At 41.0% G+C, this 27,936-nt stretch overlaps 1 protein-coding gene across 4 annotated transcripts in view; it reads right to left on the bottom strand.

The window, feature by feature from the left end:
* Window positions 1–27,936, bottom strand: part of ANO1 (anoctamin 1) — an 852,930-nt gene that overhangs the window by 180,207 nt on the left and 644,787 nt on the right. For 2 of the 4 annotated variants that reach the window (XM_085643533.1, XM_085643535.1), the window contains 3 exons: window positions 10,203–10,285; window positions 6,181–6,252; window positions 2–79 (listed from right to left, as the gene is read on the bottom strand). In XM_085643533.1, coding sequence (XP_085499659.1) covers window positions 2–79; window positions 6,181–6,252; window positions 10,203–10,285 — 233 coding nt within the window. The remainder of the gene's footprint in view (window position 1; window positions 80–6,180; window positions 6,253–10,202; window positions 10,286–27,936) is intronic. The other 2 variants (XM_085643534.1, XM_085643536.1) reach the window with 1 other exon arrangement.

Below are 27,936 nucleotides of genomic sequence, written 5' to 3'. Positions count from 1 at the left end.
CCAATTTCACACCAGCCATGGCTGTCTTAACTCTTTGCCTCCATTTGTTTGTTGTCTCCTCTGGCAAATTTCCACGCTTCTGATGGCAGTCAAAGGGAAACAAAGAAAAAAGTACCACGCAATATAGGGTTATATAGAATCGGCGGGGAGAAAAAATTGCCAAATTAATTGATACATCGCTTGGCTTTGTCAGTGCGCACTGCCCTCTTAGCACGCAAAATCAATCATTATAGAACTGTGGGGAGATTAAGACGTCATTCGTGGGGACACTTAGGGTAGACATTGAGCCAAGGTCCAGGAAGTTCGCAGACATAAGCTTTAAATGAAATGAAGCATAGAGTTGCTTCATATCAAAGACAAAGCAATACAAAACATGGAAACAATCAAACAGCCACACAAGCAGTATCAGACACACCTACAATTCTCTTTTTTTGTTGTTGCTATGGACAACTCATAGATTTTAAAGCAATCTCTTACTTGGTTGTTACATCTCACCAGGCAGCAGTCTTGCATTAGAATATGATGCGGAGTGTGTCTGACCCTGATTTCGTCCCTAAATGTCTGCCACACCTTTCAGTGACCACCCTCCCATGGACCCTCAGACACTCCCCTTCAAGATCAGAAGAACTTTGTACCCTGTCATTAGGTCTCTTCTACAACACTGCCCTATCACATTATGCTGTCTGTTTGCAAAGTGCTTTGATACTGGGCAAATGAGAAAATGGGAGCTGCCAAGCATATCCCTTCTTTCTGAAAATGTTCTACTGTTGTGGAAGTAGCAGGTGACTGAAGACTAAAAGACTAATGCTTGTCCAATCAGTGGGGTGGGGAGAGAAGACAATGAAATGGTATGGGAATTTAGAAAGGTTGGAGATCAGGGTTCCTCTTCAATATTCTTTTTTTAAATGTATTGATCAAAACAGAGGCTTGGTGAGGTTGCTACATCTTCATGGGGGTGAGGCGAGGACACTCAGTCTAAATGATCTCTCTCACTCTCCAGGCCAGCAATCCAGGAAGCAGATCCTTTATTTACATCAATGTACCGCCTTTCAGTTGAGCAGGAGGTTAGATGTTTGTTTTGCTGTCAAGTTTAGTTGATATCCTTAACCTGGTTTGTGTTTAGTTCAATGCTACACCCCTATGTAGCAGGCGGGTCTTCCTGCAGGGCACAGTTCTGCACCTGTTTTTATGTGGTTTGCGTATGGTGTGCAGACAGTATGGCTCAGAAATGTGCTGTGCTGTTGGGAATGCATGCACTAACCCAGAGGAGCTCCAAATTAAATGTTTGTACCTAAGAAAATGCAATTGCATGAATGGTAGCGCTCAGCCGAGCCCTGGGTGAAACCACAACATCCTCATACGGCCTCAGGATTCTAAGTTGGCAACTGCACCCGGTTCAGTTCCCTACTCCACAGACATTGTTTTAGGTTTTAATAGGGGAATTCTTTCCCTATGACCAGTGTACAAAGGACATGGCAGTCCTGAATTGTCTTCTCCCCTCTATCTACTGATTAACAATCTACTTCCCTTCCACGTGTTCTACTGTTGTCTGCAGTTTTCCACAATGCCACTTCCAATTTGTACTTGTCATTTTCTGCAGCTATATTTCTGGGTTTCAGCATCAACGTCCTGCATATGTGCTCTCTTGAACCAATTGCTGCTGAAAAGTTTAGTGTTGTTGGCAGTGCTTTAAATGGGCCGGTACTCACAGGTACTGAGTACCGGCACTTCTCATTTTTACCGAGCTGCCAAAGAGAGTACCGGTACTCAAGAAATGTAAGCTCATTGCTGCTAGTGCTGCTGAGCTGGAGGCAGTCAGAGTGGAGCAGATCTGTAGGGCACTCTGACATCCAAAGCGCCTCTCTAGCCCTTAGCTGAGCCACCACTGAACCATTAAGCAGCGGCTCATTTGCATTATGCACGGGATGTCCGGGTGTTGGAAATTTCACCGCCCTGCTCTGTCAATCACATATGCACTGTCCCCGACGCTCCGAAGTAACTAAGGAATGATCCGAAGTGAGCCTTTTGTGTATTTGTCTGCTTATGTGTTTGTGTTTGCCTGATATTGTGAGTGTTTGAGAGAGCCATTAGATCGGAGGAAGAGAATCGGGAATGCTCGTTTGTGTGCGCACTCTACAAGATAAAAGATTTCACTTAAGTCAAGCAAGTAGGAAGAGTATGACATTAGGAAGCAGCAAATATTACAAAAACAAGGAAACATTAACATTTCGCGTTTGCCCTTCATTTCATGTAATGAGTTAAAATGTTTCGTTATATTGATAAGTTTCTCGCATGTTTTGGTATGTCCAGAAAGGGGTGTCAGAGGCGCAACTAGATCCCAATTTTGTTTGGGGGGAGGGGGAGGGGGGGACGGGGGGGGGGGTCGTCTTCTTCCTGCAATAGGCAGAGTGGAGATCCAGGGGTTCTAAGGAGTGAAATAACAACAAAGGCTCGTTAACAAGTAAATGGTCTTTTAAAGACCTGTGAAGTACTCGGTGCAGCTCCAATAAGACAGACGCCAGACCGGCCAGCCTACAACAGCTCAAAAACTGTCTCTGTGTGTGCCCTGGAAGCTGTCTCTGCCCGGGCTGGCACACACGACGGGGGGCTGAAGCCCTTTGAGCCCTATGGGCGTTGCGAGCCTGAGTGGTGTCGAACTCATTATTAATAAAGCTATGCCAGCGTCTCGTTGGTCCTGGTACGCACTGAATATTAGCCTGAAAGTGCTAACAGTACAGCAGATGGCTTGGCTGCACTCATAGTTTACAAGCTCCTTCCATTATGATTTAGGGCTTGTTCCAAAGAAGTCTTCACACCACCCTTTATTAGCATATGTAGCTGGTAATCTGCATATATGGAAAGTTTGAGACTACTATCAAGGATAGGTCAAGGGCAAAATTAATAATCAATAGAAGTGTCTTGTTATCATCATGCCTCGCTCCGCCTCTAAACCCGCCCACTAGCCACACCCCTAACTCAATTTAATGAGTACCTGCACTTATATTTTCCCATGTAAAGCACTGGTTGTTGGTATGACATGGAATCACCTGATGGCGTCAATTTCCCATAAAAGGAGACAACGGAGGGTTTGGGCAGCAAACTACTATGCATCTTTGCTTTTGCAGTCTTTTTTTATAGCGTGAACCTGACCTGAGTTACATTTTTCATTTTCAGACATCAGGAGATTGATGTGCCCATATTCACACAATACTGAGCTGGGTTTCCAACCTGGTTCCCCCCATGTTCTAAGATCGGTTCCAATCGGTCTCAATAGGCTACATCTTAGCGTATTCCTAAACCTTCAATACCGCTTTACATATCTTATCTGACATAAACATAAATGTGACCAAACGGAAAAACCCTGCGGCATAGTTCCAGTTAGATTCTGCAGCCCTTCACAATCATACGAGCTACATTTTTTACTAGGTTACTATCACCTGCTGTTGTTGGCATATTCAATTCATTTTCATCACAAGAACACATTAAAGAAATGTATAAATTCCATGCAAGTATAAGAATAGAATGCTTTACTTTAAGGCTAGACTCAAATATAGGTGAGATTGGTGACTTATAACCTGTTTAAATAACCTCTGAAGGACCCATGTTTAACTGTGGGATCTGGAGTAGAACAGTGCAGCTCCTCAGGAGTGTCCTCCTGAAGTCATGTTGTCAATAGCCGGGGATCCGGAACTTAACTTCCTACTGAGGTCTGGTAAAGGTCCCAGACACAAGGAAAACCACAGTTTGTTTTGAAAGTGGAAGAGAGCAGGAAGTGATTAATGGAAAAGAGAAACATTTTAAGAAAATGGAGATTCCAGGAGGAGCAATATGATGGGCACATTCATGAAGATCTATATTGTATGAAGATGATCTGAACATTTCCTATACATAAAGGAGTGAAGCACGAGAGAAAAGAGAGATGGGAGATTTGAGCCTAAAGTCAAAGGGACAACATTTATTTGAGACTTACGCTAAGGTATAATGAGATTAACAAAAGGATGTTCGCTGAGTGCAACCACATCTGTTACTGATAAGCCTTCAGGACTCATTTAACAATATTTTTTTGTCAACGCATCATTTTCGGATCTGAGGCATCTACCAAGAGTCGACTTATACGTTATTCTTGCTAATGTGACCCTTGTGGCTGGCTATTGGTCTAAACTGTTTTGAGTCTGGGCAAATCAATTTATCTCCATGTGTTGCAGTACCCTTATCTGCCAGATTTGGTAGGCTACAGGAAAAATGTAGTTTGCGTTTGGTGGTATTAAAAAAAAACCATCACAATTGTCTTCCTCTTGGCTATAGATCTGAAAAGTACTTTCTTGGCCTGCAATACCTTATCAGTCATACGGCTAAATAATTTACCACCTGGCACACATAAATTCAAACGAGAGAACTAGTGCTGTATGTGATGGCCCCCCTCCGTGTGACCTCATTAACAGAGATATATTTCAATGCAATATGACAACAGAGATTAATGAACAAAGGCTGGCGCCGCATGAAACAACTTGCAAGGATAGACTTGGCAAGGCAAGCTATGAATATTTACTCTCATCATAAACACCCGAGTGGCCATTTACGCTCCGGTGCCTAACACAAAAATGGGAGACATTTAAAACCACATAAAAATACTGACGGGCAAAATGTTCATTAGGTTGCCGATGCCAACAATTTTGCTATTAAATGTATTTAAAAAGTGATTTATTTTTTTACCATTTCTTACTGAAAGTTAAAGAAATATATCCAGCAATAAATACGCAGATCAGTTAGCATAAAGCGGTTCCCAGTGCAACTGTAGTAGCCTAATTGGGAGCTCAGACACTTCTTCAGGGGTTGCCCAACCAAACGCATGGACAAAAACAAGGCCAGATGATGGCCACCTATATAAGACCATGTAAACGCTATGTGTAACGTTGATTTATCTCTAAACATTTCAAAGGTGTAGATAAAGCCCTATTAATTTACAAGTTGATAAATATGGAGGAACCAGGGAATCTCGAGCATTGAGATACATTCACAGGTGATTCCTTTCTTAACATTCACCTGTCTTTTGGACCGTAAGAGAATTTGGTGAAAGGAACAAACTTCTAGACCTCCAAGCTGACGAAGGTTACCCTGCTTCTTTGTAAATATTGTTAAGCAGATTTAACTAGATGCCAAATCATCACCAGGTTTGACTGACATAGCAAGAATTTGTTAAGCCTATCTATGGCACAAATACTGAAACTAGAGAGCATCAGACCTAGGCTGCCGGTTGTGTACAAATCTAAAGAGGCTTGTTCATATCTCCCTGCCAATGAGTTCCTTTTCTGGCTTCCAAATTCTTTTTAAAGTACTTAGTTTTATACAAAAGGCGTTGTGGAACAAAGTCCCCCACCACCTCCATAATATGGGAATGGACCATGTTCCTACCAACGACTCAATATCAAAACAGGAAGTGCTAGCGCGATAGAGACGCACAAGATTGTAGAAATAAAACAGAGAGGTATATTTTTCAAGATACATTGGTCCTACTTTGGAAGAAATTGGATCCCATCCAGGAACCTCGAAGTGTTTACCACATGTTGAGAAAAACATCAAACTTGCATTTTTACGGGAATTGTTCTTAGCACGTGTGGCAAAAAAGAGGTACCAGACCCAAACCATTGGAGTGAACCACTGCAGATGACATGTCTAAATCTAGTGACATCCATCAGTGGCATTAACACAAACAGAAGGATTCTAGCTAAACTACTGATGTCAGATGGACCATCATTCGCTACGACTATAGACAATGCCTCTATTTAAGCTAATACTGAATTGAATTATAAACCAAAAAGTGATCAAGGATGCTATGATCAATTTGTAGTCTATACAATCACTGATCTGACACTAGTATCAGAAATTTTTTTGTGACATTATACAAAACTTCTTAATGGTTGAAAAAGTTTATAAATAAATAAGAACCTATTTGTAAAACAACTCTTGGTACCATATGGCATCTATTCTAGCTAAGTCTCTTTTACTAGAATTGTCTCTATGATCTGCATCCTCACCTGAAGAAGTAGGGCAATGAACTATATGGTTCTATTTATAAATCTCAAAACAGATGCCCTTAGTTACAGTCACATTCTTCTTCCTTTGCCTTGCCATCCTTGTAACAAGAAAAAAAGATAACACACAGCAGGACTCTGACCTTACCTCTTTCGTTTTTCGCTCCTTCCTGAGAGACTTCTGCAAAACCCTCGCCTCATATTCGGCCCTTGGATGATCCTGCAGAGAGAAGGCGCAATGTATAGAGAGCAACACTCTGGACATTAAGCAGTGGCATTGATTTCATAAAGCATAATTCATGTTGTTGTGAGGCTAGTACCGTCAGTCAACAACGTTATTGTATGCAAGATGTTCTGAAGCACCTGCAAGGAATTATTCATGAATGAGATAGAATTAAGTGGCTATTTTATTTGGAGCAGGTGACATTCTCGCCGAGCCCAGGCAGCCATACAATGGGCAAGAGGCGACACATGCAATATTTTCAAAGCAGTAACTTCTGCAAAGCTGATTCAGAAAAATATAGAGGTGATGCAATAAACAGTGAATCAGCCAGGAATTTAAAAACAAAAAAGCAGCCTGTCTAGAAAAAGGGTTGCAATCATTTTCTAGGTGAAAGCTAGACGGGATTCAAAAATGTCATTAGGCAGCCAATCAATTGGAATCCTCTCTGAAGTGGTGATTGTGATAAGCTGAAGCAGTGACAAAAAAGGGAAAATCCAAACCTTGACTGTCCCCTTCAGGAAATCAGAAAAAACAAAGATACAGAATTATTTACTGTTTAATGAAAACACGTTTAAAAGCACATTCAACTCAATCCACACAAAAACAAATACTAGCCAATTGAAAAGCTGAAATCTATTTTATACACTTTCATACGTGCCCCAAAGAACGATATTGAAAAATTGTATAGATACTGACAGAAAGTGGCAAGTCATCCATACAGAAACTAGAAATATATATAATTCTAATATGCAAACTTTACCAAATTAATATGCGTGCTTCTGGTGATGCAGCTACAATTTCCAGACATGCTATGCCATTCGAATGGCTTAGCTCTAATAAAGCGCCTGCAATATCAATTACAGTGAGCATTCATTTAACAATCAGCCAAGATATACACCCAAAAAACAATTTCTCCCATCGAAAACAGTAATCTTTGGAAAGAAGCTTTCATTTGAATAAACCCATTTGTCTGTCAAAACGTAAATAGATTTTCTGGTCTTTTTTAGATATAGCCTGCTGAAAGTAACGGTGGCGGGCTGATTCCTAGCAGTTTTGTGCGGCCACGTCAAAACCTTAACATCTGTCCGAAAGAAATACTGAAACCTTCCAATCTGTCAAACAGCAATGCATCAAGTATGTAGTGCGGTGGCTTGTTTATACAGAGTCCAAAATGTTTACCAACACATTTTTAGGTCTCGCCTGAGACAGCGCTTTAGCGCTGCTCTGGCGAGACTTATAGTAAGCGAGTTTTGGAAGTGGAAACGAGTGCATTTCAGGCCGCCAACTACAGTGCATGTGCTCCGGGCGCGCGCACCATTTGGCAGCCTGAAAGCACTCGTTTTCTTTCACTCGTTTTCTTTCACTTTCGCGGCCGCACTTGATGTTTGATCGTGATCGCTATCACTTTCACATTCGCGGCCGCATGGCCGCCTCCCTTCCTCCCTCCATGAATGCCAGAAACTCACAAATGTTATATAGCGCAAACTCAAACCTATTTTATTAAGGCATCATGTGCACTCTGGTGCTAAATTTACACCGGTGACTAACGGAACGCGCCGATTTTTAAATGCATTTGTAATGCTGCAGCAGCACATTTGCTTTGCCATTTACAGCTAAAACAAACATTGTCATTGCCAATAGGTCTCGTTGGTTTTGTGTTTATTAAGCTGTACTGTCTGCATGTGCGCTACAAATAAAGCATGTGTTGGCAAGGGTGGCCCCAGATGCTCCTCACGCCTCCTTCCCGGGTGCTGAGTCAAGACTCCTATCTCCTTTCAAGGCTCGAGGACAAAAGGGAGGGACAGCGTGTGCAGCAGCAGCAGGGAAAGCTTCCCTCCCCCAGAGATTCCTGAGGGAAGCCTCAAGGCCTCCCAGACCCCACCCCTCAGGACAAAGAACTCTCACTTGTCAAGAAGGGCCTGTATGGGGTGCGGTGACATCAAACGGACAATACCAAGCGTGCGCGTTCATTCGCAGCACATGATCTCACCTCGCTCCAAGCCTTCACTAATGCGTTCCTATTTATGTAGCGCTTTCCACAGCTGAGGCGAGGCATGAGGCGCTTGCTTTAAAATAAAGTGCCATATTCACTAGAGATGGCAGCTGCCTCTCACGCCAGAGCATGTACCTTCTGTAAGTGCCTCTGACTGGAAAAAAAGTGCTCCACAGGAATACATGGTAGGGCACGGAACCCACCCTTTCCCTGAATACAAAATTGGGCTACGAAGCATATAATGCCGTTGGAGTCTCCATTACGCGAAATAAACACTTTTGTAGAAAGTCTACCCCGGAGTAAACAACGCCAAGTTCTGAAGGAAGACAACTTCTCACGGAAAAAATGTTTGAGAGTTTATTTTTTTGCAGTTTTCTTATATAGCGTGAACTCGACCCGAAGGTATCAGGGCGCTTTACATGAGCATCAGTTGTAGGACACATTCTTTTTTTGGTACGGGGAGATTAATTGATTTACCCAGAATCACAGGATGTTTGCGCCGACACCAATCTCAAACCCAGTTCGCCAACTTCAAAGTCGCCCGTTCTAGCCATTAAGTCACATCCTCACGATTGGCAGGTCCAAAATGTTTAACAAAAGACTTTAGCACTGACAGGTTTCACCTACCTCAACCGCTTACCCCTTCAACACAACTTCTCACACCCCTAGAGGTTACAACAGAAACCTAGAACTACAACAAGCATTTGCAATGCAATAGGTTTCGCATTTATACGAGTTTGAGCTATTGGCATTGTAAATGACAGTGCCTTTTATTTATGTTTTAAAAAACCAAACTTAAATAAAAAGCATTGTCATTTACAATGCCAATAGCTCAAAATCGTATAAATGCGAGACCTATTGCATTGCAAATGCTTGTTCTTGATACTTACAATATTATTTCATTCTTCAGGTAGAATTTCAAAGAAGCTACTTTATTCAAGTAAACCAGTTGTTAACCCCTGGACCTAGGATGTGATCTGTATGTCTGTTGTTGTCTTTGTGCGCTTTCTTAGAAAAACCTATAGCGTCTGACTGCTAAGACAAAAAAACTCGTCTTGTAGACAATTCCTAAAATTGACACCTGTCGAGTATTTTTACTGGTATCTAGAGTGACTTCCTCTTCCAGTAGGATACTCAAAGTCACAATCGGGATATCCATTTCTTTACCCTCAAACTTGTTTTGCCATACATCGTCTTCCAAGTGGAGACACACTCTTCTTGAATGTATTGCCCTCAACTGCCAGGACTTTAAACCCTTGTTCACACGATGCACATTCTTTGTGAAGCTGGAATGTTAGCTACACAGATAGCTTGCTAAATAACACTGCCAAGGATTCCATGATAATAAAGCCAATGTGTTCAGACAATGGGCTATTTTACTCATCAGAACCAGATCTTCCACTCACTCTTCTAAAACCTTGGAGTTGGGTAGACAATGTCACAGTTCAACATCATCTCCGAGGGTGACCACTATTGGAAGGTAAACCTACTCCCTAGCCCTCCACTCACCGAGCACTGAGATCTACAATGCATACTCCAACAACATGTCCACTTGAAATAAGGGTACCTCCTCTAATGAAATATTGCTCTTTAAATGGAAACTAGGACTATTTGAGTGACTATTTCTAATGCCTATAAAATCAAGCATCAATAGATAAATGATCAACATGCTGGTTCTTTCATCTATGGTGAGCAGGGAAAACCTCCTCCACTTAAAACAATATGGTGGAGAATCATGTAGACATTATTTACTAAAGAAAGTTTTGGACTGAAATTTCAAAATGGTCAAAAGAGAACAAAACAAACGTGAGCACAACCTGGAACCCTGAAAGTAAAAAACCCTTGAGATGGTATTAAGAACATTAATGACTCCGCTACGGGAGCCATCTGCAATTGGGAAACTGCTGGGAGAAGTAACTTGTAAGATAAGAAATATTTGTCTTCACAAACTAACCTCGACCTCTTCAAACCCCGTCAGATCCCATCTATAATTGAGCCGCATCTGCCTTCGCTTCCAGTGCTCCATAAAAGTGGCAGCTAGAAATAAAAAAAACAGAAAGTCAATAATAGAATACTATAAATACACAATCTCAGACAGGTCAGTATTCAAACAGTGTAGGCCATCACAGAAAGTAGAAATGTATTCAAGCACCATGCATATATGTTTCTCATTTTCAATAATTATACCCTTTTATTTTTTGGGATTATTCGTGTTGGGGAACCTTTTAGGCATAAATGATGGACATGCTGAATAGGTCTTTGCCTCTTAAGGACGGCGATAAATTAACGCAAAGCACGCTTAGCGCTTGTTTATTTATCGCCATCTAGCGCAGGAATTTATCGCCCTGGTAACGCGTTATTAACAACGCGTAACTCCAGGGCGATAGTATTCCAGGGAAATGGGCCAACATAGCTGGAAAACCAGCGATGTTGCACCCAAAACGGAGATGGCCTTGGTGATACGACCCTGTGGTTGTATCACCATAATCCACCTCCCATGTTAGCTATGTATTAGTCAGGAATTTAACAGACGTTAAATTCCTGCGTTAAGGCATAGTTTTGTTAGGCACGCCTCCTTTGCATCTCATTAGAGATGCAAAGCGAGGCGTGAACAAAACGGGAGCTGAATCAAGGAAACACGCAATAGCGTGTCCTTGCAAATAATGTAATATAATTATCGCCGCTTTTCGCCAGAAAACGGACGCTAAAGCGGCGATAATTATATCTTCACCTCTTGATGATATGCCCCCTAATTCCCTAACACCCTCACTTTAGTCTTTCCACCACTAAATTTAATTCAGTTGAGACCCATCCAATCAGGCACGCTCAATAGATGGATTCTGAATTGCTCAACGTTGCTACCAAAGGCAGGATTGACTGAAATCACCAACTGAGTATCATCTGCGTAGAACAGCAGGGTAAGACCGAACAATTCACCAATGGCAGAAAAGGGGTGGGCCTAAATGTTCAAAAGTGTGGGGCTTAAGCAGGTTCCTTGGGTAACACTGAAAGGCATTGAACAAGTGGTAGAAGGGTAAAGCTTAAGGGAGACTTTGAAAGGAGTGGTACTTCAAGAAAGAAGCAAACCCTTCAGGTCTTTATTACAGATACTGCAGTCCAAAGGTTTTTGCAAGAGTAAATTGTGATATTATGTGTCAAAGCGGCACTTAGGCAGAGCAAAATAATTGCATTAGAGCCACCTCACTAACGTGTCCATCTGAGCTCCTAAGTTACTGCTGGAGAGAGTGGAGAACCGGACTGCAAAGAGTGGAGTAACATATGAGACTCCGGGTACCAGTACAGCTGCACGCTGATGTATTTTTCTAAAGCTTTTGCTGGAAGAGAAAGAAGAGAAATGTAGGAAAACAGTAAAAGAAAAAAGCATGGCAATAGAGCAAAAGAGAACACTTTATATTAGGAAGTTAGGGGAATAGTAGAAAAAAAATAAGGATGGAAGAAGAAGGTAGGTAAAGGAAGGATGAAATATAAAGGACAGAGGAGAAGTTAAAGAAAGGACAAAGAAGGTATACTTAGAGAAACAAAGAGCGACTGATGGAGAAAAGCAAGACAATGAACAAAGGAAAAGGGAGGAGCAATGACTGCAAGGGAACAGAAAACTAATAAAAGGAATGATAAGGTTATAGGGATGAAAGAAGAGAACTAAGGGAGAAACAAACAAAAGGGAATTGAAGAAATTGTAGGTGAAGAATGAAAAATAGATGGTTGAGTGATTTAGAAGAATACAAAAGGAGGTAAAATTTAAATTGTAAGAGAATCGAGGGCAGACAAGAAATACTACAATAAGAGGGAGAAGGGGTAAAAAGTAGGGAGTTAGAGAAATGGAAAAAGAGACAAAAAGGCGGGTGAAAGAAAGGAAAAGAAAAGAAGGGGCAGTTGAGTAAAAAAAGGAATGTTCCCAAGGTCAGAGAAATGTAAGAAGGGTAAAAGAAGGTAGAGAGAGATTGAAAAAGGAAGGAAGAGAAAGCTTGCAGAAGCTAAAGAAATACAAGAATAGAACATGTGAAAAGGGAGGAAGTCTGAGTTAGAAAAAAGCAAGATAGGAATAGATGAAAGAGAATTAGACCACTGGAGGAATGGGAGAAAAGGTTAAGAAAAGAGAATTGCAGAAATGCAAAAGGAATGTGTACAAATAAAGGAAGAGAAATCTGTAGACAAAAGATTACATTTCAATAAATTTGACCTGCCAAATTCTGTCCAGGAAAAACATGGGTGTTTATCACACAGCCAGGAATCTCAATCCATATGTACACCCTTGTTTGCTCAGGAATCTGTACTCAGCACAAAACCATAAACAAGGTCAAAGAGTGATTTTTATTGACAATTAACCTCGCTAGGCTCCCTTCATTCATTAACCCCTTCGCCGCGGCAGGAATTCCGCCGCGGCGCTGGGGGGGTTTGGGGGCAGTTGTGGTGGCGCTGTGCTCGTGACGGAACCACTCCGTCATGAGTGAGCTGTGCTCATGACTGAGTGGTTCCGTCACGTCTCCACCCACTGCGCTAATCGCCCGCACAGGCGGGGAATTAGCGCCGCGTGGGCGGAGCGGCCGCCAACGGCCGTAGCATGACGGAACCACACTGTCATGAGCACAGCGCACCCGTGGCTCATGACAGAGTGGTTCCGTCATGAGCGGGGAAGGGGTTAAAGGGAAAATTAGGTTCTATATAAAGATATACCCCCAGGCCAGAGATTTTTAAGCTTTGAAATTCTGTGACCTCTCCCTGTAAATCACTACTACAAGCCAGGTACCTAGTTCTAATCAATTTATTCAATTTGAACCTCAAAGCAAAGCGCAAATAAATACACCTAAACAAGTATACATTGAGCAAGTAAGTGTAGGAATTTTCACAAACAAAAAAGTATACATGAAAAGAAATTTTAATGGGAAGGTACAAACTTTTTAAAATGTGATTTTATTTGTGAAAGACGCAGTGATATGCTAGAAATTAGAATGTTACTTTGACTTTTTTTTGCTTTTACTGTTTGCTTACTTTTTAGTTCGAGATTGGGCAGCGCATTCGGTTCTCCGCGACATGCTGTATTGGATTATGTAATAGGAGCCCTGTCCACTCTCCGCCCATATTTGTCACTGGCTTGTGTCATTGTCCTTCATAAATGCTGACTACTGATTCGTTAATAGGCTTGTTAGTCCCTCCTTGTACTCATTGGTAACCTCCCATGAGGACTGGCCCTTTTACTTGATTTGTTACATGCTATGTCTTTTTTAGTCCGTAAGCACTATTTTCTTTAATGAGTTTCTCCTACTGCAGGCACGCATGCTTTCCCGCAACATTCAGCGCGCCATGTGTGCTTTCTCTTTCCGACCTGCCGCTTCTTTGAATAGGCCTCGTATTTGTAAGAGTTTGAGCTATTGTCATTGTAAATGACAATGCCTTTTATTTATGTGTTAATTAGCAAAACAGATAAAAGCTTTTACCATGAAGCACTTGTGCAAAACCACCACTTGACTCAGGAGGCAGAGTAAAAAGAGTCCAGAGTATAAGGCTGCTAGTTCTAAAGGATGCACAGATACCAAAGTCAGGCATGTTTGTACATGTGACCTTAATGATGTCATTGCTCCAGTGAACTTTGCGTGACAGCCTGAAAAGGATGCAGTAAGAATTATTTTTGTTTTATTGATGTTAAATTCACAGTTTGTCCAGCTAGAGTGTTCCGTTCCCAGTACAGCCAGTCACAAAAGGAAGGACACTGATGCGAGCACTTATATCTGGATCCCAAACAGAGACAGGCCTAACTCCCCACAGAAGCCCACGAGCCCACACTTGTGTTAAAGACGTGCAGCTTCAATGCCTTTAGGTTTGGATTAAATACCTCTTCGGTCAATGATGGGATGAGCAGTCAGTAAGTTATCAGACACGCAAGAGTATGTATCTATGCACTTTTTGTTTTAATTTTAATTGTAAGAGCAAAATAGACAACTGAACCTGTCGGGCCTCAGAAGAGATCCTATCCAGACTGACTGCAGGATGAATATTCTGTCATTAAGGCGTGTCAAGGTGGATAACCAGCACCAGACTACTTCCCTACACAGGGAACCTGTGATTTCATGTACCAAAATACATGTCAATAACCTTACAATGGTGCAATAATGATCCACCCTTAAAGGTCTACTAGCTTCAGTGTATGTGTTTTATAATAAATCAAGCCCTCTGCTTTTGTCACATCTTTTTATAATAACCCAACCAGCCCTGTGGCATGTAAATAAATTTTCTCAACAAGCCTCTGGTCCGTGTTTTTTTTAATTGGCTGGTCACCATACCAATTCAGACCTACTGTACTGTGAAGAAGTGTTCCCTCAATGCAACCATTAGCTATAATAAAATTACAAATATGTATAAAAATACATACGTCTAAACAAAATAAAAAAGCCCGCCTCAGAGGATATAATATGCATTTTCTGCTAGATTCTACTTAACAGCATACCTGCCTATACATTTAGCACAGTGTAACAGTAATTCACCCTGAAAGCATACTGCCTATTAAACAATTGATTTTTACAGAAAGTCAGGCCAACACCAAAACCCTTACTTACTATGGTAATCTGTGAGATGTATCAAAGTACCAGTCTACGGCCTGCAACACATTTTGAAAACAATCCCCCACTAAAGACCAATTGGCTTTAACAAATAGATTTCACAATAACTAACTCATATGGCCAGGTCTAAACAGGGTCGGCATGGTGAGCAAAAGAATGATGGATTAAACCAAGATCTCTTGACTGGGGGGGATTGTTTTGAATTGTTCTGTATTCCGTCCATCAATTGTGTGTCTTTTGCTTTCACAATAACTAAGCCAGGCTTACTGCCTTCGTCAAAACTTTTCATAACAAACAGATCAGACCTGTAGTATCAGATATGACGTTTCTCAATGAATCAACCAAGTCTGTAGCTATTATCATTGGTTTGTCATCATATCTAATCCAGGCCTACTGTACTTAATGCTAGCTTTCCAGCAAGGCAACCATCAGGAGTTCAGTTATATGTCAAGAGTATACAAGCATTATGATTGGATAAGAAAGATTCTACTTCTCCTGAGAGGGCCTAACAAGGATCATTGCACAGCAGATCTTTTCCCCAGATGGTTTGCCGGGGGAGGGGTTACCAATTCCCAATCCCTTATTTGGTACGGTAATATGTGAGATTCCATGAAAATCTACTCCGTGGAAGAGACCAAGAATAATGCTCTTCTCACTTAGCCAATCAGAGGTGATCCCCTTCCCATCCTTGAAGGCCATCTTTGAATAGGGCGGGAGGGAAGAATGCCCAATAATAGTGTCAGTTTATGGGTGTTCTCAGACTTCCAACGCATACCACTCCTTGAAAAGCTCACTTTGCATTCCTTGGATGAGATATATTTCTGTGAATTTCTCCAAACTAATAGTGAAGAAATCCGCAGCATTAACTGAATTTACATCCAGCTGGGATGGGAAACGGCCTGAACCACGCAGCGTGAAATACGCGGGGTAGGACCACGCAAGCGGTACCACACACGACTAAACCACGAATATGCCTTAACCACACATATGCGTGGTTAAGGCATATGCGCGGTCTAGTTGCTGCTGCTGCTGGGCGATAGAGCAGGAAGAGGAATGATCGGGACGAGGCAGAGAGGTAAGTCAGGTTTTAAGGGGGTAAGGAGTAGTTTTAGGGGTTGTTTTCAGGGCTGGGAGGGGGTCAGGGTAGTTTACGGGGCTGGGGGGTCAGGAGTTTTAGGGCTCATGGCAGGGGACATGAAAGGGGCAGTTAAGGAGGATGGGGCAGTTGGGCTGGGGCAGGGGTAAGTAAGGTTAGGTTTTAGGAGGTGGGGGCTTGCTTTAGGCTCAGGGAGGGGGTTGGGTCGGAGTGGTTTTAAGGGGGCTGTGTTGTAGGGCACATGCTAGGGGACAGGATGGGGCAGTTTTTAGGTCGAGGGGGCAGTTAAGCTGGGGTTGGCGGGAGGTATGGATTTTAGGCTTAGGGTGTTTTTAGGGTTTAGGGCAGATGGGTAGGAGTGTGATCTTTACCACACATGCCCATTTACCAAACATGTCTTTACCACAAAATTGCGTCATAAAGGCATGTTTGGTAAAGACAAGGTTGCGGTTTAGACCACGCCGTTAAGGCATGCGTTGTTGAGGCATGCGTTTTTCCTTCACACAACCAGCTGGGATCCATTTTGTAACTGCTGGCAGGTATATATAAGGTATTTTCTGCTGGAAACTCGTATTTATAGCCTAAAATACCTCAGTCAATTGGCTCCACAGTGCTTTTATGTCTCTCCTTATTCTGTGTCACAAAGCTCTGGGACTATTGAGGGATCTATAAATGAATACTTTAGAATCATATGAAGCAAAAGACATGCTTTACATCGCCATACTACTGCACAGTGCAATGCTGAGGAAAATTGTAATGATAACATAAACAAGAAAAAAGCAGTTTAAATATCCAACAAATAGATTATTACTTGGAGTGGGCAGTAAGCCATCTACAGAAAAAATAGCACTAACATGTCAGTGTGAACCCTCAACGTTACAAAAGTAACCTGAGCTCAGCCCCCTGGTAACTATGCACAGAGCAGACAGGGTTAACTTAGGGCAATGTGTAGAGTATTTATGCAGTACCCAAACAGTAATAAAGTAAAAATCCCAAACTGAATTACATATAAAGAACATTTTGCAAAGTAAATTATAGAGTACATTTTAATATAAGACTGGCACCAAAACCACAAAAACTCCAATGTTTAGAGATTCAAATTGAAATAACGCCAAAAAATGAAAGTGCTAATGACAGTCTATGCTAGTGCTAGACCAGTACCTATGCATAATTTCTGGATATGATACATCAATAGGGTTTATGCCGGTCTGATGATGTATCTTAGCAAGATGCATTGAAACCAGACATCTTTGCAGCAAGGCCCCCCTGAGAGCTCCAGAGGGCTTAGGAAGACTAAAAATGCTCTAAGATTTAACCTGTCAGGGTTTCTGGAACAACTCCTGAAGGTCACTAGTAAGGGTCCCAGGACCTTATGGACTTCACTTAGGGGTCAAGACTAACTCCAGCAGAGGTCAATATTATGGTCTAGTCACTACAGGTCAAGTGGTCACTTCCAGCAAAAGGTCTCTTGCAGTATGCTGTGTCCCAGACCTCATAAAGGAGATAAGCAAACTATCCCTTGGAGTTCACTACTTTTTCATGGACATAAAAGAGAGTAGCTCCAGTCTTTCAGGGATCCTCTTAGGTCACAGACAGCAGGTATATTCCTCATCTGATCTTCAACAGATCAAGAAAGAGTTCAGAGGAGGGTTATTTGAGGTGCCATATTTATCGTTTGCAGTAGTCAATAAGCCAAGATGACTCCTTGACACGCCCTGACAATGGCAAAAAGTACCAAGGAGCAACACTTCCCACTTTTGCAGCACATCCTGTTTGCCTTACTTCAAACAATCCAACATTGCACTATTCTGAGAGAAATATAAGATGGCACAGAGATTTTGCCCTTGGAGGGAGCTTGTGTGTGAGTCTGTGGTTTGGTTAGAGAAATGAGCTTTCCCTTCTCTGTGACCACACACGGGTAGTTTTCCTCTTACAGGGTTTGAAGATAACCTTACTAGTGTGGGGCCTGGGGGAAAAAGCTTTAACTTTTTCAGGTTTCTTAAACTATGATGGGCAGGATTCACCTCTGTTCCTTTTAAGTTAATTAAGTTCCCGGGCCAACCTCAACTTTCCTTCCTGAGCTCATAGCTTTTTCATCCTGTCACCAGGCCTAAGCAATTGTTTTGCTGTTCAGTTTACACATCTCATTAAGTTAAAGCACCGGCTGGGCAGCTGCTAGCTGGCTGAGGCAAATTAGTCTCCAGGGACTTCAGGAAGTGGAAAGATAGCTTTGTAAAATGTACTTTTCCTAAATATTCATTAAAAATCCAACTACACCAACGGTAGTACTGTAAACCTGAGAACTAGATACACTGTTGATAATCTTGATTGCTCTGATGTAATTGCTGCCGAATACCTTTTTGTATTATCAATAAAAAGAAATGTAAGAGAAAAAAACAACTTCACTAATTAATTGAACTTTTACTAATTATCAAAAATAGACTCTGAATGACCATTTTAGTCTTTTCCTGTCAAAAGTTACAGATGACAGTTTATAATATGTACTTTGACGTTTTCGTTTTCTACAATCCATCTACAGCACTGCATGTGAAAGCAGCTTTAGGGGTTTGTCATTGAAGGAACATGCCAACTTTGATTTTGCACATACTTCACTTTGAAATTTCAAGCACTCTACCTTGTGGGTGACAATGGATGCATAGGGGTGACATATTAATATTTAATGCCAAAACTGATTGTTTTTACAGGTTAGACAGTAGGCTTCTAGGCTTGTAGAGTCAGGCTACTCATGAAGCCATGTTTTAAAGGCCAACCTTGTGGATGGTACAATAGGTGCTGCTATCTACAGATGACATTTAATTTCAAGGCCCTGGGTGCATTTTCTACACCATATGCAATTTAAATATGTCAATCAGGGATAAGCCAACTTAACCATGTTTAAGTGAGGAGCACTGTTTAGTAGTGGTAAAGTCTACAGAGTTGAAATACCAGCAAAATTAGGATCCAGAAAAAGGTGAAAAATCTGGGGTGACCATGCAGAAAAAGCAGATTTGCTACACAAAGACGTTACAATAATATACTTCTTTGCGAAGTCACCATTGCAGCTACCATGTCGTAGTCACCATTGCAGCTACCATGGTTTGCAACAGGTTGGCTTCCTTCCCCTGCTACCTGTACACTCATGAGACTATTGCCTTTTAGATGAGCTGCCTTTGAATCTCCTGTACTCTTGCGTATGGCATCAATTTATGGTCAACACAGGTGGCTGCAGCTACTCATGGCACTAACCTTGCTACCACTGGGCTCTGAGACAATGAGGTCACTGGCAGGAACAGAAAATTGTTAATTGTCAATTAGTAACACGGAAGATTGTAGATGAAATTTTTGCTTGCAGGTGAATTCTTGGGCATTCTAGAAAAAACATTCACAATCGTTAGAAGATTTTCATTCTCTGCTTGGAATTGAATTCATCTATTTGTATATGAGTGTTTGCATGCTAGTGATGGAAGTTATGTGTCTGAATAGAATGTCAAGTTATTGGATCAAAAAGAGAATGCCTCATGTCTTGATCATAAACATGTCCCCATTAAAAGGTGAAAGATTAGACGGGAATTTTTAGACTGATCTATTTTGCTTCTTGAGTAGGCTGACCAATTGCTCCTCATGCTCGAAGTGTTCCTTATTAATGCTTCAATTGACAAAGGCCTAGTTCCTATAGCATAAAAAAAAAGAATTTATTATGAACGTTGTAACAAAACTTACCTTGACAAAAAATTCTGAAAACAGACTATAGCTAACAGGAATTTAACCTAAAGATTTGTTAAAGATGGTCGGATAGCAAAATCAGATCTGTAAGCTAAAGAAACTCAGAAAGATAACATTGACAATGAGTCCATGCAGTTGGCGCAAAAGATGTCTAGGAATCTGATTAACATGAAGAGCAAAGAGTGTGATCAGATTAACTTTGTAGTGTTAATATCTAAAGTTTCTAACATGGAGGATTGACAAATAGTTGCCTATGGGACTTCTGATTTAACATTTCAGCCAGTGGCTAACATGCTTAGTTTTATCACTCTGCCACCCTTGAGTGCCATCCTTGCGAAATGGCAGACAAGATTTTCTGATTTTTCTATTATACAGCATCCTTCATATTCTAAGAACAAAATGATGCTTACAATAGTGACATCTTTGCAAGACCTAAAATTGGGAATGCTACTGAAATTGACTTCTATTCTTTAACTAATCATGTTTGGAGCCCTAATCTGCCCTTTCACTCAAATGTTATCTTGACCACTAAAACACTTCCAATCTCGTAGGTTGGTAGAAAACAGCTCTGTTTAAAAGAAAGACTCATTTTTCCCCTGAGAAATACCATCCTAATAGCTTGATCAACTCACAGGAGAAGAGATGGCAAGATGATCCTTAGGTACTTAAATGACTGGCGATTTGATGTTTCATCATTCCAGTCCATCTCCCAGTCCACAATTAGCATGATTGAGAAATCATTTTGATCAAACTCCATGACTTATAATTATGTCTGACTGAGCAGAATTTCAATGCATGGGGTGTTTGTTCACAACGTCGGAGTTGGACAGTGTTAAATGTATAAAACGCTGTGAGGTACTAGGTAAATTGGGGATACCACAATACCTATTATGAGCCTTAAAGATGCTACATACAGGCACTCTCAGAAGAGTAATGGAGTTGGTTGAAGGCCAAAATTAGTGCAAAGTTGCCAGTCTTTATTAGAATAGCCAGGCATCTTGCTGTCAGTGGTTGGTGGACCCAGTCTCACATTTATATTTGAAATATGCAGCCTTCATTTCAAGTGGAAGAAATTAAAAGTGCAAATAATGTTTCTATATTGCGAAAAGTTTTGCAGAACATTTTCCTATACGTTACATTTTTCCCATTTAAAAGAAGGGGAGGTTTGTTTGAGATATACATGTAACGGTGCAACAAATGGTGAAAGTTATATCCTGTGCCACAAGTACATTCATCACACAGATTCTCAGTCACCCATACACATATATCCTATTCATATTCCCACATGTTCAAACATCCCCAAAGACCACACTCTCCTTGACACATGACAGCCCTGTCATAATGCCCCTAGTCAAAGTATTTTGACATAGTATCTGGCTCTATGGACATTAGGCTTAAAGTCAATGAAGCTGGGTGTGGGGTGTCTGGTAACAATGCACAAGTTGCTTCTCCTCCAGTAGCTCATGGTGAGTTTCACTGATCAGAAATGGCTCTCACTACAGAAAAGGTTGGAGGCTCCTGCTCTAGATGAAGGGGAGGTATCTGATTCTCGCTGTAGTACCTTTTCTTCTCCTGTTGTATTCAGTGTATTTCTCCATTTGATGGACTGTAACAACCCAGTGTTTTTTTCAGTGACAACGACGACTCTACGTCTGAAAATAAAGTCCTCTAGATGTGTGTGGCATTACTAACTCAAACCCCACAAATGGTTCTTCTTCTTATTCTTTACTCAATGCAAACTACTAACATGAGACGAAGGCTTATTGCACCCCCATCTTAATAATAGTCTCAGTGAACTCCGAGATATGCAATGTACACCCTCCTATTCAGTGTCCATATTTATCCCTATAAGATATTCATGTATCCCCTCCCGAATCAATCGTCAACGGAGATGGGCGATGAAGCTCTGATAGACCACGCCTGCATAGATGTGCAGCAACAGCCTTATCTTCAACCGCTAGCGGCCTGACATGCAAAGCTGCCTGCCACATTCCACGCTCCATTCGCCTGACATAATTGGCTCTCTGGTACGTCAGTTTATGTAAACCACATGAATAAAGCCGTGGCTGAACTGGCAGAAATAAATAAAAATAAAGAACTCCAAAAAACACACTCCATCAGGACCACAGCCTCTTTATGAATGGTGCATTAATCCAGATGCTGGTGGATTTGAGATGTTCCAGCCTATTCGGATTTCAAGATCTACAGTTACCCTATAGGACTGGAGGTTTTTTACCAGAATTCTTCTCCTGCTCAAAGCAGATAAAGAGTCTGGGTGAAAATCTGCCCATAAATGGAGAAAAACATGTGGACGTCGGTATGAAAACACTGCTTCCTGCATGTGATTTCCTCGGGATTACTAGCCCACTTGTGATGTGTTCCTCTATATGCTGAACTGCCATACAAATCAATAAATAATTTGTCTCTATTAGGAATGCACTGCCAAAAGATAACATAGGCATTCTGAGGTAAAACAAATTAAATACAATATATTTTGTTACACCTAATAAGGCCCTCTAAGCAGTTGGACAGTTGGATAATGACACAGTGCCTCCAGTGTGCACCCCCGCTGGTTACACCCCATTCACATATGATCCTTACGCGATAAAGCCAGTAAATATATATTGTATATGTTCGAGGTATATGTAATAAATACTTAAATATTTAGCAAAATGTGAACATTCAGTTAGTACCATTTGGATAGTTCTACTAAACCAATAAATAATACAAATAATTTTATTATATTTTGGCTCTGAAATATATTTCTATTCATGGTTTAAATTAGTTCAAATGAATTTTAATGCTATTTTTCATAGATTACAAATCTGTAGCCCTCACAATTGCCTACTTAAAGCTAAATAGTAATGCAAATCTCACAGAGTACACTTTTCAAATGGTGCATGACCACTAAACCCATTGACAAATGTGATAAAATAATTGCATAAAAGAAACATGAGTAAACAAGATGGTAATAGATTATATTACCAACATGTGTTCGCTGAAAGCAATCTCCCGTTCGCCAGGATCTTGTGTGTATGTGCCTCTGATCGCCTTTTGTAAGGGAGACACTGATGGCAAACAGAGTAAAATACTATCCTTTCATTACCACTTCCATGCCCTAACCCTTTAGTTGTTTACTCTGGCCTCTTTGCAGCTCTGTCTCAATAGACTCTTCTTAAAACTGTAAGCAGTAGATGGGGAAGCGAGTAGGGGGAGGTTATGCCTCAATGCGCTAAAGCCTTATATCTTCTCTACTACATAATCATTTTAGAAATATGTATTTGATCCTCACTAATTAAATATGAAATATTTCCTTAGAATGTGTGTGGGTTTATCTAAAGCCCTAACAAATATACATCTTGTTCTCCAAAGGTAGGGTACCCAAACAACCCTTATTGCCATATTTCATTTAAAATGTATATTGCTACTGAGGACTTTACAGCCTTTGTTCCATTTTAAGTGTTGCTCCTGGCAATTTTAGAAGTAAGTCACTTCTATAGCAAAAGTAAGTCACACCTAATCACAGAAAAAACTTGCAAATCGGGATTAATGTTTCTAATCTGTCACCAATCTATTTTCCTTGACTAATGAGAATGAATTAATCATGTAAATGAATTATTTGTGAGCAGAGGGTGGGATGTACTTTCATTTAAAGTAGTAATTGATGTTTTGTCTTTGTGTATTTAACCAAAGTCTCTGCGAGTATTTTACTGATATATGATGAAATCACTTTATAAGCCTATTACCAATGTTTGCCAAACTTTGTAGTGAAAATATATGTATAAATTTGGAGACACAGTTCTATACTGTTTCAGACACAGAAATGAATCGATCATTTGAAGTCATGGTATTTGATGAGAATGAGGCAATTTCTCAGAAATCGTAAAAGTGGGTGAGAACGCCTGTGACTGACTTGTATCGTGGAGGTGAGAGCTAACAAACACTTCTGATGTCTTGAACATGTGTGCAAGGGCTCGGACTGTAATAAAATACGTACACATTAACAATCCTCAGAAAATGAAAGGGTTGATAAATGTTACTTGGTATACCAAGCCTATATTATTAAAGAGGGTCACCGAGGCCGCAACATGTTGTGTTACTTGGTGGCTCCACCCAGGTAATGTCACTGTGAAAATATTAAACCAATGAGAAAATAAATTAGCTCTTGTCTATTTCCTACAGCGCTTAATATGCAAAAATGCCTCTACTTAGAATTATAAGACTTTAATTTTCCTTTCTATAATAGAAAAATTACAATTACTTTTTGTTTTTTTACATATACATATTAATTATAGCCATATACACTCAATACCAGACAGAACAAATTGCACCGGATATGAGAGATTGGTTAAAGTTTATAGACGAAATAAGTCATCCTCTGTGGAATTCAGGAAGTCATAATTGTTGCATGGGGATTGAAGGAAGTTGGCACATCAAGAGGAAGCAGTTTTATGTGGGTGAATAAATGTAAATTATGCCTAAGCAAGAAATGGTTTTATGTGAGTCGAAGAGTCATTTCGAAGGAAGACGTATTGTTATGTAGATTTAAGAAAGTCTTGCCAAAGTAAGTAGTCATGGTATGAGGAAAGTCATGTTGAAGCAATAAACTGAAAAAAGGAGTTATCTAAAAGGAAAAGAAGAAAAGAAATAGCAAAGAAAGAAGTGATCACATGTAGATTGGGAACTATGCCAAAGCCAGAAATCATTATATGCGATTAAGAGAAAGCCATGTCACAGAAAGAAGCCAGTGTGCGTGGAGTAAAGGAAGTCAAGTCAAAGCAAGAAGATTTGCTATGTGATGAAGGAAAATTATCACATGTGGATGAAGAAAGTCAAGCGTAAACACAAGTCATATCCGGTGGATTCAAGAATATCTTGCCAAGTCAAGAAGTCCTTATATATGGATTGCAGAAGCTCATGTTGAAGCATGAAGTGGGTGTGGGGGATTGAAATATATCAACAAGCAATCGTATATCTAATTCTTATTACTGAGAAGCATTCAGAAGAAACCCTCGGTAGCAGTCACAGGTACCAGGGGGATTCATTAGTTATCTGAGGACTGTGTTTATGTCTCCTAAAACGATGGAATTGAATTTCCTTACTGCTCTGGCACAGAGAAGGATAGACTTCTCCCTATGTACATTGTTTGTCTCATTGTTGGAACACTAGTGTGTTTCTCCAATTTTCTAGTCACATGAAGGAGGAAGCACCTCTATGCAGGGAACTCCCTGGGAATGCCGGCAGTCAGACGTTTGAGCAGACAGTGGCAACAGCAGCAATGAGAGGAACCTCGAACGTTTTCAGTCCTAGTCACAGGGAAGCCAAGCCTGCTCTAATTGACGTCTCTATATAATTACATAGTGAGGCTAATGAGCCCAGGTCCTATGAGTGGTTGCTTCCAGTGTAATCCACTGCGGTTTCTGCAGCACAGGAGGGATGAGTGTCAGTGCCAGAGGTGTTTCTCAATAAGATGCAAGCACAAGCAAGTCTTTGAGTTTGTAACAGGAAGGAGGCATCAAATAAGCATATGGTGTTTCTCTCAAAAGTGCCTTAAATAAATAAGGATTGGCAAACTCAATAGGTCTCAACTTGGCCCTACTGGCTTTGCAATAGCGTTGCTAATATCTTGCTGTATATACACTGCATGTTGTATGTAAGTAAAGACTTTAAATGTGTTAACATTGTTAAATACGGTTTGCTTTAGTTCAAGTTTCTATTGCAATTGGAATTGACTTTTCTAAGTATTGACAAAGCCAAGAAGTCTGGGCTCAAAAAGACTACACTACTGGGATTTCCAGTGCTTGTATGATACATGTCAGCAGAGTCACATTTAGGTGTGAGCTCTGGTTGTTGGTGGATGTTCACAATGGGGCATGACTGAGAACACTGAAAATGAGGCAGAAGGCGGTGTGTGTCAGCGGGCCATTACAGAGTCTAGATTACATCCTCATCTAATTCTAGGACTCTCTCCGGTGCACACATAGTGATGTTCACATAGACACTATTTGTAATTACCAATTCCAATTACAAATCAACAAAATCGTTGTTACTCATGTATATCACACCAAAAGCCAAAAGGTCAGTTTTATTTTAGGCAAATGTTTATGTTGCGTGATATGTCTGAATGCAATAGCTCAGAAGCCCCTAAATGCTAGTCAGACAACATGCTGTGAAAAACACAGGATTGTAGTGCACCTGTTTAAGACCTGCACTTAATTACTTGGGCCACTCCCCTTTCAGAGACTCCCTCCCACGTTTTTAACCCCACTTAAAGCACCGTGGTCCACAATAGGCCTTTGCCTCCAGGCGGCTAACAGCTGTCTTTTTAGCAAGAACTAAACTTTAGGGGGCAGATTTACAAGCCCCTTGTGACACTTTTACGACACCGTTGCATCACTTTTGTGACGCAGCGGTGTTGTAAACAATGCGCCATATTGCAACATATTTACAATGTGACGCATCTAGGGAGATGAGTCACGTTATAAAGTCCTGTGCTACATTATACCTGCGTCAGGTATATAATGTATGCAGGGTGGGTGTTCCCACGCAAGAAAGCCTCGTAAAAGTGACCCAGTGAAATCTACAAGATTTCATAGAGTCACTTTTATGAAGCAGGCGTAAGAAGTGATGCAGCACAATAAGTATAGGCCGTTGTGACGCGCCAGTAGATAATATATATATATATATATATATATTATCTACTGGCGGTCGCCAGTAGATAGTTATAGTTAGGACCGAGTTTCCATAGGAAATCTGAAAATTCTATTTTGAATAACTTTGGCGCCAATTGACGAATCCTTGCGAAATTTTCAAAACTAATGGGGCGCTCTGCTCCGCTTCTACCCTGAAAGTCTCGGGGTGATTCGTCAAGCGGGGGCCGAGAAAAAGTGGGGGTCCCAAAACGCGTTTTTCCCCATGGATTTTCCCATAGGGACTTTAGTCGCAGCTACAGCCCGAACGGCTGAACAGAATTACGTGAAATTTGGCAGAGAGGTAGCCATAAGGTCCATGAAGTGCCTTTTGCAGGTTTGGTGTAAATCTGCTCAGTATTTCCAGAGAAAATAGCATTTAAATCAATATATATATCTGTACGCGCGCAGCGTGCGCGCTGGGTGCGCGCACCTTGCCGTGCGCGAGCGCAATTCTGATTGGTTGTTAGATCTTAGTAAACATTCGAATCGGTCGACACCAGGAAGTGTCGGCCGCCATTTTGTCTCACGCACTTAGAGGTTGGTGAAAAACAAATGTGGAGAACGTGAAAAGGGGGCAGGGTGGACAGTTCCTGACCCCCTAGCCGTGGTCAGGGGGTCCCAGAAGGACCCCCAAGTGCAAAAAAAAAAATTTTTTTTTTTCGGAAAATCGCCGAGTGCGCGCACCCTGCGCGCACCACCCAAACGGAAAAAATTCTGCGAAGTTCGCGCAGCGTGCGCGCACTCCGCGATTTTTCTAAAAAAAAAAAAATGTATTTGGCCCTTGGGGGCGAAGTGCTCCGTGCCCGTAGCGCACCGAGTGCGCATGGCACGAACTGCATAAAGTGGGCGCGCGGTGCGCGAAGCGCACCGTACGCGCGCCGTGAAAAAGTTTTGTTTAAAAAAAATATTAATAAATACATAACTTAGCATTTAAAAAACCATACAAATTCACTGAAAAAACCATAGGTTTCACACATGTTATAGTTAGCTGGGCATTTTCCTCGTAAAAAACCAATGAAATTCCCCCGTTATAGTTAGTGCAGGCAACTATAACTCACACGACCGCAATCCGCTGCTGATGACGTCAGATATTACATCACTGATGACATATGTGTCTTTCTGGAAAAAAAAAAATGAAATATATGTATAGCTAAAGATGAATGGAAGAAGACATGGGTAAATAAGTGTCTAAATACAGTGATGTAATATCTGACGTCATCAGCAGCGGATTGCGGTCGCGTGAGTTATAGTTGCCTGCACTAACTATAACGGGGGAATTTCATTGGTTTTTTACGAGGGAAATGCCCAGCTAACTATAACATGTGTGAAACCTATGGTTTTTTAAGTGAATTTGCAAGGTTTTTTAAATGCTAATTCCTAACTATAACGTGTGTGAAACCTATGGTTTTTTCAGTGAATATATATATATATATATATTCACTTAAAAAACCATAGGTTTCACACATGTTATAGTTAGGTGGACATTTCACTCGTAAAAAAACAATGAAATTCCCCTGTTATAGTTAGGTCAGATAACTATAACTCGCGCGACCGCCACTCTATCACAAGGATGATGTCATCAGTGATGTCATGAGTGATGCC

Source organism: Triturus cristatus, chromosome 3_1 (assembly GCF_964204655.1).
Source record: "Triturus cristatus chromosome 3_1, aTriCri1.1, whole genome shotgun sequence".
NCBI lineage: Eukaryota > Metazoa > Chordata > Amphibia > Caudata > Salamandridae > Triturus > Triturus cristatus.
This window is presented reverse-complemented; position numbering and strand designations above follow the sequence as displayed.